The sequence below is a fragment of the Sinohyriopsis cumingii genome, chromosome 3, assembly GCF_028554795.1.
Source record: "Sinohyriopsis cumingii isolate HCF-2022 chromosome 3, ASM2855479v2, whole genome shotgun sequence".
NCBI lineage: Eukaryota > Metazoa > Mollusca > Bivalvia > Unionida > Unionidae > Sinohyriopsis > Sinohyriopsis cumingii.
In genome coordinates, this window is record NC_142963.1 from 66,650,849 (window position 1) to 66,663,841 (window position 12,993).

The window sequence follows — 12,993 nt, forward strand, 5'->3', positions numbered from 1 at the left end:
ACTGGAGACCCAGAATAAGGGGAAAAAAACATGATCTCTGTCTGATTTCTTGGTCATAAGCAACATATGGAATATCTTCCTCTTTTGAGTTGGACAGTAACTACAGGATATCAGAGTGGGGTCAGAGAGGGAATTGTTGCAGTAGTAGCAACAAAGTATTACATAATTAAAAGTAGCTTTACTTGCCTCCACCCCTCTTTATTTTAATAACAGTGATAAATTACCTTCAACTATGCATTGCTGGTAGATGGCTTTGCTACATGTTTTGCTGTCACAACTGGATATAACAAGTAAATGCTTTCACTCTGGTGTACCAAAGATTGAGATCACCAGAAGGCATTCTCATGTGACATTATCCAAAGGAAAGTGATCCAAGTGAACCTAGGAAGCAGCACTAGTCTTTACATCATAGTAAGGACAATCCACCTGGAAATGGTGGCTACCAAAATATCAGAGAAACCTTTGAGAGGGAGAAAGAAAGGATTCCATCCTTTCATTCTCCTTTTACAGGAAGCAAAAAAAACTGTAACTCCCTAACTGGGCAAAGGAAGCTATCATGATCATCCTCAGCACAGATACACAAATTGTTAATTTCAATAGGAACTGAGACTGCTGAATACAGCTGATTCTTAGCCAGAAACCTGGCCTGACAAAGAAGAGAAATGAGTCATATTAACCACCAAATTGGGAAAACCTTTTTCCAGAGATAAGGTACAGATTTCCACTCATTCTCCTCATTGATGCAAAAGAAACCAAGAAAACCATCTTAAGAATAAGGTTCTCAAAAGAAGTGTCTCATTATCGAAAGAGCTTGAAAATGAGACACCTCCTGGTTGTGATAAAAACAAAGTATTTTCAATGAAATGGGAAGATGAGTATGTGGAGGTACACATCCTTCAGATCTATGGAGACTGCCTAGTTATAGGGCCTTATGACATTAATGAATGAGGCAGCAGTCCCCATTTGTTACTGCCAAACAAATTTAAATAAATCATGACTTGAAACGTTCTGTTTAATTTTTAACACCAAAGAGATCCAAGAATAGAAAGCTGGATGTTGGCCAAACTCTTGACCACACCCTTCTTTTGAAAAGTGTGGACCTTTTCCCATAGCTCAACCAGTTTGGACTGGTGAAAAAAGAAGTAGAGCTCTGTGAAAGGTGAGGTGGTTCCCAGAAATGAAGATGGTATCCATTCTTTAAAGTGGAAAGGAACCATGCATCATCCATGATGACCAACAAAGCCTCAGAAGAGCTAGTCAGGCTCCTATGAGGCCACTGGAAAGAGGAAGACAATGCAGAAGAGGGTACAACTCAACAAGGCTTGCTGCCTCCCTCTTGTGGGATCTGAAGACGTCTTCTCATGGGTTATACAATCAAACCATCTATTGAAGGATGGGTGCAAGAGAGTTTTGAATTATAATTGTTTGTGTGGCTGTTGATGTTAAGCCCATTTAGAAAAAACTTGGAAGGTAGTTCCAATGGTCAATTAGGGTGGGCAACCTTTTTTGCCAGTTCTGATGGGTCTGGAGTCAAGACCAGAACCAGTGTTGTGGGTTTCTGACCTGAGAGTGGGCTACAAAGCTTCTCCAGACTTGAGAAAATCCTGGTGTCCCAAGTCCCCAAAGGCATGAGGCACAGGTATGGTGAAGAAAACAGCAAATCTCATTTAATGCCTTAATAAAATCTGTACTTCGTTATCCTCCATCACCTGACCTAAGTAACAGGATGGAATAGGGAACACTAATGAAGAGAAGACCATTCCACAACAGTTCTGAACCAACAGAATGAACAGGGCATTTGTTGTCATCTCTCTCTCTCCAAAACATTTTGTACTTTTATAGCTATTCCTGCTCTGAAATACTATGTACTTTGCTAAAACTGGAGTAGAAAATCATCAAAATTCTTTGCTTATGTAATCTATTTAACCAAATTTCATTTCTATCCATAAAGTCTTTCAAACATTACTGAACAGAAACTGTTCAATGACAAACAAGCCCCAGAACTTTGCAAAATTTTGTTAGACATTGTCAAAATCAAACTTGACCTATGTCTTCATAATGTAAAACCTCATTACAAAATTTGACCTTTTAAGTGCATGAGGTCTTTCAAATGAAATGATGTGAAAACAACTTTCATAGGCAAACAGGGGATATAACTCTATAAATGTACCAGAAAACATCTAAAATTCAATGTTACCTAGGTATTTTTAATTAAAAGCCTCTTGCATTTAATCTCAGTCAATGAAATCCTTCAAAAATTATTTTGCTGCAAGGAAACAAAAGTGAAGAGCAATGTTTTAAGCCAAAAAGGGGTAATAATTCCATAAATTCTGCTGGAAACTGAAAACTTAATCTGAACTATACCTTTTCAAGGTGAAACATCATATCACAACTTATTTTCAATCCATCAAGTCCTTAAAAAATTAATGACTGGAAGCAAAATTGAAAGCAAAATTTTGCTGAAAAAATGTGAAAATCAAAGTTTACCTAGGTCTTCTGAATGTAAAGGTACATACCAAATCTTCTTAGTCCCAAACTGATTTTAATCCATGGAGTCCTTCAATATTTAATGAGTGCACACAACTGAAGGGCAAAGTTCTAAGTCAAGAGAAGCTCAAACCTCCATAAACGTTTTGCCAGAGAATGATGAAATTCGAAGTTTACATAGGACTTCTGAATGTAAAGGCATATACCAATCTAGTCTGAATCCAGTGATAATGGCATCTACAGTAAAGAAAAGGAAGAGATAGGATGGGATAGAATTTTTGTTGTTGTTGGGTTTAATGCCATTTTTCAGCATACAATAGGCTATACATGGCGTCTAGTATTAATGGTGGAGGAAGAACCCTGGGAAACCATGGAAAGGACCACCGACCCACAAGAAGCTACTGGCAAGCTTTCTCACATACCCACATTGACTGAATCCAAGACTCGAACCCACGGAGACAGAGGTGACATGGCAGTGATCCGTAACAGAGAGCGTTTGAGACCACTTGGCCACTTGGGGGCCCCAGGATGGGATAGGACAGAATAAGACAAAAGGACAATGGCAACAATATATGCTACTGCCATATATATGGTGTTGGCATAAAAAATCATTTTGAAAAGAAAATATCCATTGAAAATTTGGGGATTTTCTGATGCCACTAAATTCAGCATAAACTTAAAACTGATGTCATAACAAAGATAATTTAATTGCTGAAATGAAATCAACAGATATATGGCAGATGCTAGTGATGTCACAGACATGATTCCATCATGCAAACAAGACAAATTTAGTGATATTTATGCCATACAAGGTGGGGTAATAGTAAAAGTAAAAGTAGATAGTAAAGAAATATCCTGTGTTAGTGTTCTGTCCTAGAAAAAACTGCCTTTCAAAAGAAGTAATATGAATCAATTAATTACCGTCATATAGTCAATTATCAAACTATTGTTTTATTTGTTCTGAACCATTCATTTCTAGCTACCAAGAGTTTTCAATCTATTTGCCTTTACACATAATTATGGGCAATAGTTTCAAAGTTTGGAAAATTACCTACAAACTACTGCCTTGTGTGGTAGCACACTTGACAGGCATTTATAACCTTTCTCAGAAGAAATGAGCCTGATCACAAGTACCTCAGTCAAATTTATCTCATTACAAACAGACAATAATTCCTTCTTTTTTCCCCATGTAAACCTTAACAGAAAACTTGTTTTATGCTAGTGTAAGGAAAAATGTTTGGCCTTCATTACTTTTAATAATTGTGTGTTCTATCTATAGAACTCCTGCTTGTCCACAGCAGCTCAAGAGAGTTTGGTCTTTTCTCTGTACAGAAATGAAGTAACTGTATACTAATTATTCAAACATTTATCCAGCTATCATACATCTTTATAGAAAGCAAAAATGGAAACAATTTATTACAAATAATATTTTTATATGCTTTTGGTTAATCTGCCAATTTGATAAAGAAATGGACTAGATTACCACATGACTCACTGATAATCAAATACCAAACAATTCTGGAGAAATACAATGTGTGGGGCCAGTATTATAAGACTTTTGAGTCTATTACTGATAATAGACACATAATTTTGATATCAAATATGTGAGATACAATAACGGCATAAAATTTTAAAGTGTAGCTAGCACATAATTATATTTTAACCACACAGATCAAGTCTATCTTTCTATTACCTCAGGTATATTACTCCCCAGAGGTATGTCCTGAACCACATAGTTGTTCCACTGTTGGCCTGGTATTTCCGGATAAGGATTGGGTGTGGGACAGGCAACAAACCCACCAGAGTGCCATGTTGCAAAAACTTCAGGATCTCACTCTCATCTGTCAAGCCCCTTTATATGAGATATAAATATCAGGATTATCACTTGACTTAAATGCAATGAATATTATTGTTATGTAAACAGGAAAAAAAAGCATTTCAATTCCTATCCTTCTAAGTCCTGATTATGAAAACATTTCTTAATTTCAAGACTTCAATCAAATTTTCTCAATATTGATTTATACTATTTGGGAGGTATTAAATGCATGACATAAAATCTCTTCTTTAAAATATATCCTTACTGTACAACCTAAAATACATAAATTGTACAATGATTATTATGATTATTTTTGTATCAAGATTGTTTCATGTGCACTAGGTAGCAAAAAATAATTATGGGAATATGTTCTTCCCTCTCCAAACCATCCTAAAAATGAACTCAACAAATAAAAATATACATCAATCTAAGTTTTGTTCACACTATAAAACAATATCTGGATTAGTCAGTTGCTCAACTTGCCAAAATTAAAAGACAGTCGGTTTATGTGAAATGCTTGTGATGAAAAGAAATCAACAGAAGTAATAGATGGCTATTTATTGTGACCAATGCACCACAACTTCACATGCCTTCACAGACATATTTTAAATTCTGAATGATCCCTGACCCTAATGAAAAGGGATGTAACTCATATCTCTTCTCAAAGATGAACTGTTTTCTTCTGAGATAGCTTTAATTCACTGGCAAATAGATGAAGACACATATCTATACATGTCACACTGGTACAAAAGGTGATTTCCACTTCTGTTGCAATAACACAACTATTTTTTCCACTATCCAGCAAATGATATGGTTTGATTCCCACCTATAAGGATAAAAAGTACCTTGCTCTTGAAGCCAACATGTAGACACATTGTAGTTAAGACTGACGATATGACTGGAGTACAGTAAGTACAACCGAGATATGTAATGCTTGAACACCAATTCACATGATATGCATTCATCTAATCAATGCCTTCCTCACAAAACAAAACAAATGTTTAATTTGCATACTGCTGATACGCTCCAGTGACACTGTCTGACTAGGAAACATCTGGTTGCTGACCGCTGAAGATAGATGACCATTAAATACAGTCATTTATACAGTAAATTTGCCTGGGGGAAATTAAAATGACCACTGTGACCAAGAGACCACTGAACACAGGTGACCATTTGGACAAGTTTGATTGTATAATAATATAGTAACAGCTATCTCTCAAATATCTACCACCTCCACCCCAATCTTGCTTCTTAAAAAATTCAGCAAAAGGGATGATAATAAGTATAACTTACTTATCAATGCAGATCTTCTCGACCTGAGGCACCAGAACCTGTAACATCCTCATGATTGTCTGCAATGGTAGCTTCTGCTTCCATGAGTGCACCTGGCAGAGGAGAATAATTGATGTCACAGCAGACAAGTGGTAGGTAGATAGGTCGGTACATATGTATGTTATGTAGCATTTTATGTCATCTAAGCAAAATAGTGGCTATATCATACAAACTAAAGGCAACATTTTAGAAATGTAAATATGAAGAATTGCCCAAAAGCTTTCAGATGATAAACCCTTTTAAATAAAGGTAAACATGAAGTGCAACAAGATAAAATATAAAAGGTAAAGATGTTAAAAAATATGTAAAATAAATGATATTGGTACCATGTAAAATCCTTAAAACATATGGTCAACATTTTCATATAGAAACCACATTCCCTCAGAAGGTCCAAGATTTTCACAGGTGGTACATGACCTTACAGTTTGTTCATGTTTTTCACATCCAAATATTTTGGCTGCACTAGGTGGAATATGCAAATAAAGTGTGTGGGATTGAAAAAATATATATATCTGCATGGGTTTAAAGTAAGGATCTGCTCTACAGTTATGACATACTTGTGAAAGTATCTAGAAAGTGAAGCTGTTTGCATTTGCAAACATATCAGCCCAAAGTATACTAACTTTAGAAGTTATTTAAAAACAGAAAATGTTTTGATACACTAGATAATAACAGTTTCTCAAAATGCAATAAACAAATTATAAGATATCTAAACAGTTTAAAAAAAGAAGTTATTGGCTAGTTTTTTTCCAATTTACCTCTGAAGTCCAGCAAGTGAAGATGGTCAAGGAGAACTATCAGTCTTTTGATAAATGAACATGTAAAGAAACATACTCTCCAACCCAAATTACAACCATCAAGCATACACCAAAATAAAGTGAACTGAAAGTTCTTTAAACAATACCTAAGATATACAAAGTCATAAAATGAAAGTTTACAGAAATTTGGAATAATAACTAGGAATGATGGTATTAATGATGGGAGAAGATAGAAATGGGACATTGCTGCTTGTATGTATAGTATGTATAGGCAAATTTAGGATCCACTTATTTAATGAAAAAAAGACAAATATATGTTTAGCTCCTAAAAATATAACCACATTTCATGATCTAAACTCCTCATTACAATCATATTTTACTGTCTACCAATATTTTAAATGAGAAAATAGTTTGGATAACTGATCCTGTTCATTATAGTTTAGTTAGTCTTTTAAATTGGGACAAAACATGGAGTGTTATATAAAATCCAATTTTTGAACAACTAAATTACACAGAATTATTTCCATGATAGCATCATATATAAATAATAATTGTTTTAGAACCTGTCAGAAATAATGATGAAGTATATCTGGTTGCTTCTTTACCACTATGGGCAGTTAATATGACATAAACTGTGTCAGTACTTACCCATTCGGGACTAGCCACCCAGTTACCCCCAGAACTAGTGGAGCCAGCTCTCTTCAAGGGAGGCTTGCCTGCTGCATCTGTTGGGGAAGCAGATAGCGTAGGGCTGCTTGGAGGTGTGGGCTACAAGACAAAAGAAAACATACAATTCAACTCAAGTCTTTAATACAAACAAGGATAAATATTATTCTGCTGTTCATAACAATAATACTGCATTTAAATAGAAAGTTAAATCTTAAATGTATCAGAGCTCAGATATTTTTTCCATACACAGGCCCAAGATACAGTAGTAAACTGGCATTGTAACAGGCCCACCCCAACAATGAGTAACCAAGAAGCTGTAGAAACTTTCTTGCCTATACAATGTCCTGCTTGATGCTTTCTTGGACACACAAGTGATACCTTTAATATGTTTGGAAAAGATGCCAAGTAAATATGTATTAAGAGTTCCATATGTAGATGAACAAAATGATGGGAAGGGATAAGGTCAGGAATCTCTTCATTACCAGTCTTGAACTGCCAATGAGGGAAGTAAGATTATTACATGTGTGTGCCAATGAGCAATTATGTGTGACACATCTCTTGTACATCCTTCTTAATCATTTACACAGCTTGCACTTAGTTCTCACCTCTGTAATGAAGAAGAGGAGTAAGGAAACAAAGTGCATATAACAAATACATGTGCGTGTGTGTGTGTGTGAGAGAGAGATTGATTTGGATTTTTAATGCAACTTTTAACAATTTTTCAGTCGTATCACTACAATGTCTGCAGTCTGCAATGTAAACTCTATGACTGAAATAAACTAGAAATAATAAAGAAATAGAGCCCAAAATTTCACCATATTGAATGTTAATGATTTAAGTCAAGTGTGACAATAATGTTTGAAAATTTCAAAAATATCAGTAAATTCACTGGAATACACAAGAATGTTCTATTCACCATATAAAACAGCATTTTGACATCTATACCACTGAAAAAAGGAAAGTGGATGACTAAATTTAAGTTATAATATTTATCCTGCTGGAGGACACATGGGAATCAAAGTAAAAACTGGTTTAAACTGGATAAAATGGTAGTCACCCAGCAGGTAAAAAGGGAAGTCAACTTGTGTGAGTTGTTTCCCTCTGTGTGTGTGTGTGTGTGTGTGTATACACACACTAATATAGACAGAAAGACATTTTACAGTCTTTCCAGGAGGGCTGGATTCAAATGTATGCAATGTGTGTTCGACATTTGGTCCAAGACAGTAGATTCCATTTTTAGATAGAGCTATAAATAGGTGTTTACTAGTTTTAAGCTCAGCCTTGATAATAAACTTCCTGATAAGACTGGGGTACTTTTCTGATTGGATGGTTGAGCAATGCAATATACATCAGGTGGTCAGTATTTTAACGTTAAGTCTGGCATTGTGACATCATACGGATGAATTGTGAGATAGAGTCACAATGAAAACTTTACTGCCAACAGAACCAAGTTCACTTTTTTCTGTAAAGAAATTCATAATTGATCACTGCCTAGTCTTTCAGAATATTTGGGTGTTTAGTTTTTATTCCAGTTTCATGTGCATGTTGACCTCAAGATATCCAGTATGATCACTGGATTCCAGAAATTTTTGAGTCTTATTAATGCCAGTGTCATCGAGGGAAATTAGTTGATACATTTCTTCAATTTCTGTATTATTTTTACTGTCCACAACATAAATCTTTCTGACAGTCATTACAATCTTGGAATCCACCATTATCTCAAAAATCAGTCCTTGTCCACTGAAAGATTAAGCTGAACATCACTGTCCATATTTAGGCTGTAGCAACATCCCTAATGCAGTCTGTGAGTTCAATGTTCTAATTTGCTGGATGTCCAATCTATTGCTTCGGGATAGCTCCTGTCTGTAGCCAGTATTAACATATATTCTCAGGTGTAACACTGTCTCCACTTATAAAGCAATGATTTTATTCATCCTTATAACACCAATTTTTTACTTATCTAACTGCACTCACAGTGATCATTGCTATTTACAAGAAGTTATGTTGGCTAATATCATGAATGGTCTTAAAGGCCATCAGTCAAGACAGTGATTGGTATTATGCAATGTGTTGTGCATTACTGGAGTGTCTCTATGTAAGTAGAAACTATGATGAGATAATAATTATCATCTTTACTGAAGGCAGCTGATAACTTAAGTCAATAACTGAATCATTCCACATGAAAAAATTTAGTAGATGTTTAAGGTCTGTGACCATTATATACATATAATTTGCACATTTATTAGGTTTTGCCGATGGTAGATAGTCAAGGTGGCATAGGAAAAAGTGGCACTGGAAAAGGGATTTAAAGAACCAATATTCATATTTATCTGTGATAACTGAGGGTGGGAAGACACCAGGGAGTGAGAAAATTGGGGGAGCACTGTTCTTCCAATTTAAGATGTAGACTCTTTTCCAGACTATCTCCCCCCAGAATGCATGGAATAAACAAGACATGCCAACAATGATGTCAAATTATTAGGTAATCTGTAAGAAGCAGTTTCTAATGACATATTAAATCTCAACATTAACAACACTGTATCACTTACAAAAATAGTAATTCCATGGCATTTGAACCTGATATAATGAAGGAATCTACCTCAAAAGACTGTCACACTCTAGCTTTATTCAAAAAGGGAGAAAGTGATACTGTCATACTATCAGTCTTACCAAGCTTTGAGCTCTCTTTAGTTTTTCCTGTTCTATGCCCCTCTGGTCAGCCATTGGGTCCTGAATTTCATTAGGTGGTTGTACATTATGTGTACCTGTTGAGGAGGCCAACTCTTTTAGGGTGGGGTCCTCAAGGGTGTCATCAGGGGGACCCTTCTCTGTCATCTTATCCAAACCTGAAACATGACCAATAACTCTGTCTGAACTGAAGAACAATCTTGGAATTTCTTGAGTCAAAGTTTTATCTTTGCTCCTCTTAGGTATTAGGACAAATTCATCAAAATGGCACAATTCTTTATCTTCCCAACAACATGCATAAAATAAAAACTGCTTATTAAAAGTAAGAGCAACATAATCACAAAACTTAAGTACCACTCTTTATAGTAATCAGACAACATATGCTGACTGAATATCTTAATTTTTCCACATAGGGACATCAAAGTCAGAAGATATATACGAGTTCCTTTACCAATATAACACAATATGGCCTTATGTGGTAATATGGCTTGAAAAACTTAAATACCACATGATATGAATAGGCTGCTGCTGCTGCTGCAGTACATATAAGAATTACATTATTCAGGCAGAAAAAATAGGTTACATTCAATATTAAATGCACCTACTAGAAATATACAAAAAGATGTCATTAGCTTTTTATATGTTACAACACAAACTACAAACTTCTATTAAAAGAGATCCTTAAATGTCAAATTAATGTTAGATTACAATTTATTTTTAACCTTCTGAAAGGCCAAAACAGCAAGAGCTGCGGTTCACTTATTTCTGAATATTACAACAAACTCTATAAAAATAAAATTATAATAGTGATATTCATAAAAAGAAAATACAGATTGTTATATTTTTGTCTCAATGTTTAAACTATGAAGTATGACACTTTTTTATCTAAGTGCAGAATGAAGTTTTACAATCAGAGTTGCAAGTCTCAACTGCTTTTATGTGTGTGTGTGATTTGGATTTTTAACACAGCTTCAACAATTTTGCAGTCATATTGCTATGCTGTCTTCATTGTGGCAGTTTATATTGATGTCTAGCACTGGGGCATCATGCCGCAGACATGTAGCATCATGTCCCACCTAGTCACATTATCTTGACACAAGGTCAACCAGTCCTAACACTAACCTCTTAATGCTGAGTGCCAAATGAGGCAGCTGCTAGTACCATTTTTATCAGTCTATGGTATGACTTGGCCAGAATTTGAACCCATGACCTCCTGTGTCTGAGGCAGAGGCTCTAACCACTTTAGTCACCAGTGAGATTGCTTTATTAGTCCTTAGGCACGTGAAAGTCAAAGTGAAAGTTGCCGCACACTAGTCCTGCTGGATTTGACTGAATTTTATGACCCTGATTCTAGTTTTATTTTTTGCGAAACTGGTACTGTTACTGCTTCAAGAACAAAGGTAAAATAATATGTAATAAAGTACCAAAACATGAATTGTTCTCATAAATACAATGCAAAGAAAGAGGGAATAGCACTGCGGCAACATTGGAAAAACCAAACCTGTGGAATTTCAAAGATATTCTTGAACTTAAACATCCTCAGACTGCTATAAATTGCCTTGGATGGCCAACATACATGTTTGATACATGTTAACTGAAAAAAGCATCCACATACTGCTTTAACTGTCAAGCAAACTAATGTTGTATTATTAGTTCAATGCCTATACATGGATTGTAAATTCTTACCAAAATTATCTTTAGCTAAGATTGAAAATTACCAACAAAAAGAACATATATTTGTGTATACTGACTCGTCAGGTTGGAATTTTTTTCTCTTCTAGCATTTTGGAAAATAATGCAAACAAGAAAGCCTGCATGTTGAGCCTACAAATAAGCATTGATGAAAAAACTGTGACCTCTGCCCCAAGGTCAAAAGGTTGGTTGAGCATGTCACAGAATGAATTGACTCAGCTTCATAATGATTTATTCTAAATATGAACAAAATGAATTACAGAGCAAATGATAAAATTTTAACTACAATCTCAATGCAGATTTTGACAAATCTGCAGCCTTGACTTTAAGTCAAAAAGGGCATGTGATGGTCTGACAGAATAAATTTTTTAGTCCTACAATGAAACATTCCAAATATCAAAGGGTTTAGGAAATATAAGTAAATGTAAAATTCTTAATGACTGTGACTTTAATCCCAATGAAAAAGGAGAGAGCGAATAAGTCACAGAATCAATTATCATAGCTTAGTAATGGTTCATCCCAAATATATACAAATCCATAAAAAGAATTATGAAACATAAGCAATGAAAACATTTGAACAATAACCTTGATGCAAATTTTCTATGACTGTAGCCTTGGGAGATTGAATGTGTTACAGAACAAACTGTTTTAGCTTCACAATGGTTCATGCCAAGCACGATGACAACCTCTCGACAGCTTTAGAAAATATATATAAATGCCAATCTTGAACCAAAACCAAAATGATGAGAACTCCCATACCAGTGTCATAAAAAAACTGCTATATCTTGCAATGACATTAATGTGAGCTCAACAATAAAAATGAGACAAATCAGACACAGAGAAATGTGTCAAAATCTGTGGCAGCAGTAGACAGATTGTACGGAGTGCAATTTTGACATTTCTGCAGCAGGTGAACCTAAATTTAACAGAATTTCTCATGTAGCGTTTGATGGCAACCTTACACATGCTGAGACAAAATCAGAAGTTAAAAAATGAGGCCCAACAGATTACAGAGATATATCTTAATTGAGGGAGTCTTATACTGAGTAATGTTTTAACACAGATATATCATAACTATGCATAAATACATTAAAATAGGGCATACAATGGTTTTAAATCACAGTATAATTGGTTCTCATTAAGAAAAGAACTAAAATTAAAATAATTCAAGCAATGAAAAAACAAACAATTATATGGAATCCATTACCATAACTGTATTAAAGAAGGTTAATAGTATACTGTCAGGCTTTACAGTGAAGGACCACATTACAATGCAATAACAAATGTTTCAGTCTAGCCTCATTAATCCAACTCGAGCTCACTGAACCAGTTTTATCTAAGTTGACATCATATTGTTCCCACCCATAATCTGTGAAAATGAGAGTTGGAAATACAATGAATCAGATCAGTGACACTACACTGTAAGAAAGCAAAGCATTCCACTGTAAGTGTAGTTCAAGCAAACACCCTATGTGATTTGATGAGAAGTAATATAAAAGAAGCAAGCTTGATAAGAAAATTTAGTCACTGAGAGCTTGAATCAAAGTTAGC

The 12,993-nt window shown here is 35.0% G+C and overlaps 1 protein-coding gene across 2 annotated transcripts in view; it reads right to left on the minus strand.

The window, feature by feature from the left end:
* LOC149803015 (protein HID1-like) overlaps positions 1–12,993 on the minus strand; it is a 76,940-nt gene that overhangs the window by 11,252 nt on the left and 52,695 nt on the right. For both annotated transcript variants that reach the window (XM_089952570.1, XM_089952569.1), the window contains 4 exons: positions 9,733–9,908; positions 7,042–7,161; positions 5,597–5,688; positions 4,181–4,339 (listed from right to left, as the gene is read on the minus strand). In XM_089952570.1, the coding sequence (XP_089808696.1) occupies positions 4,181–4,339; positions 5,597–5,688; positions 7,042–7,161; positions 9,733–9,908 (547 nt within the window). The remainder of the gene's footprint in view (positions 1–4,180; positions 4,340–5,596; positions 5,689–7,041; positions 7,162–9,732; positions 9,909–12,993) is intronic.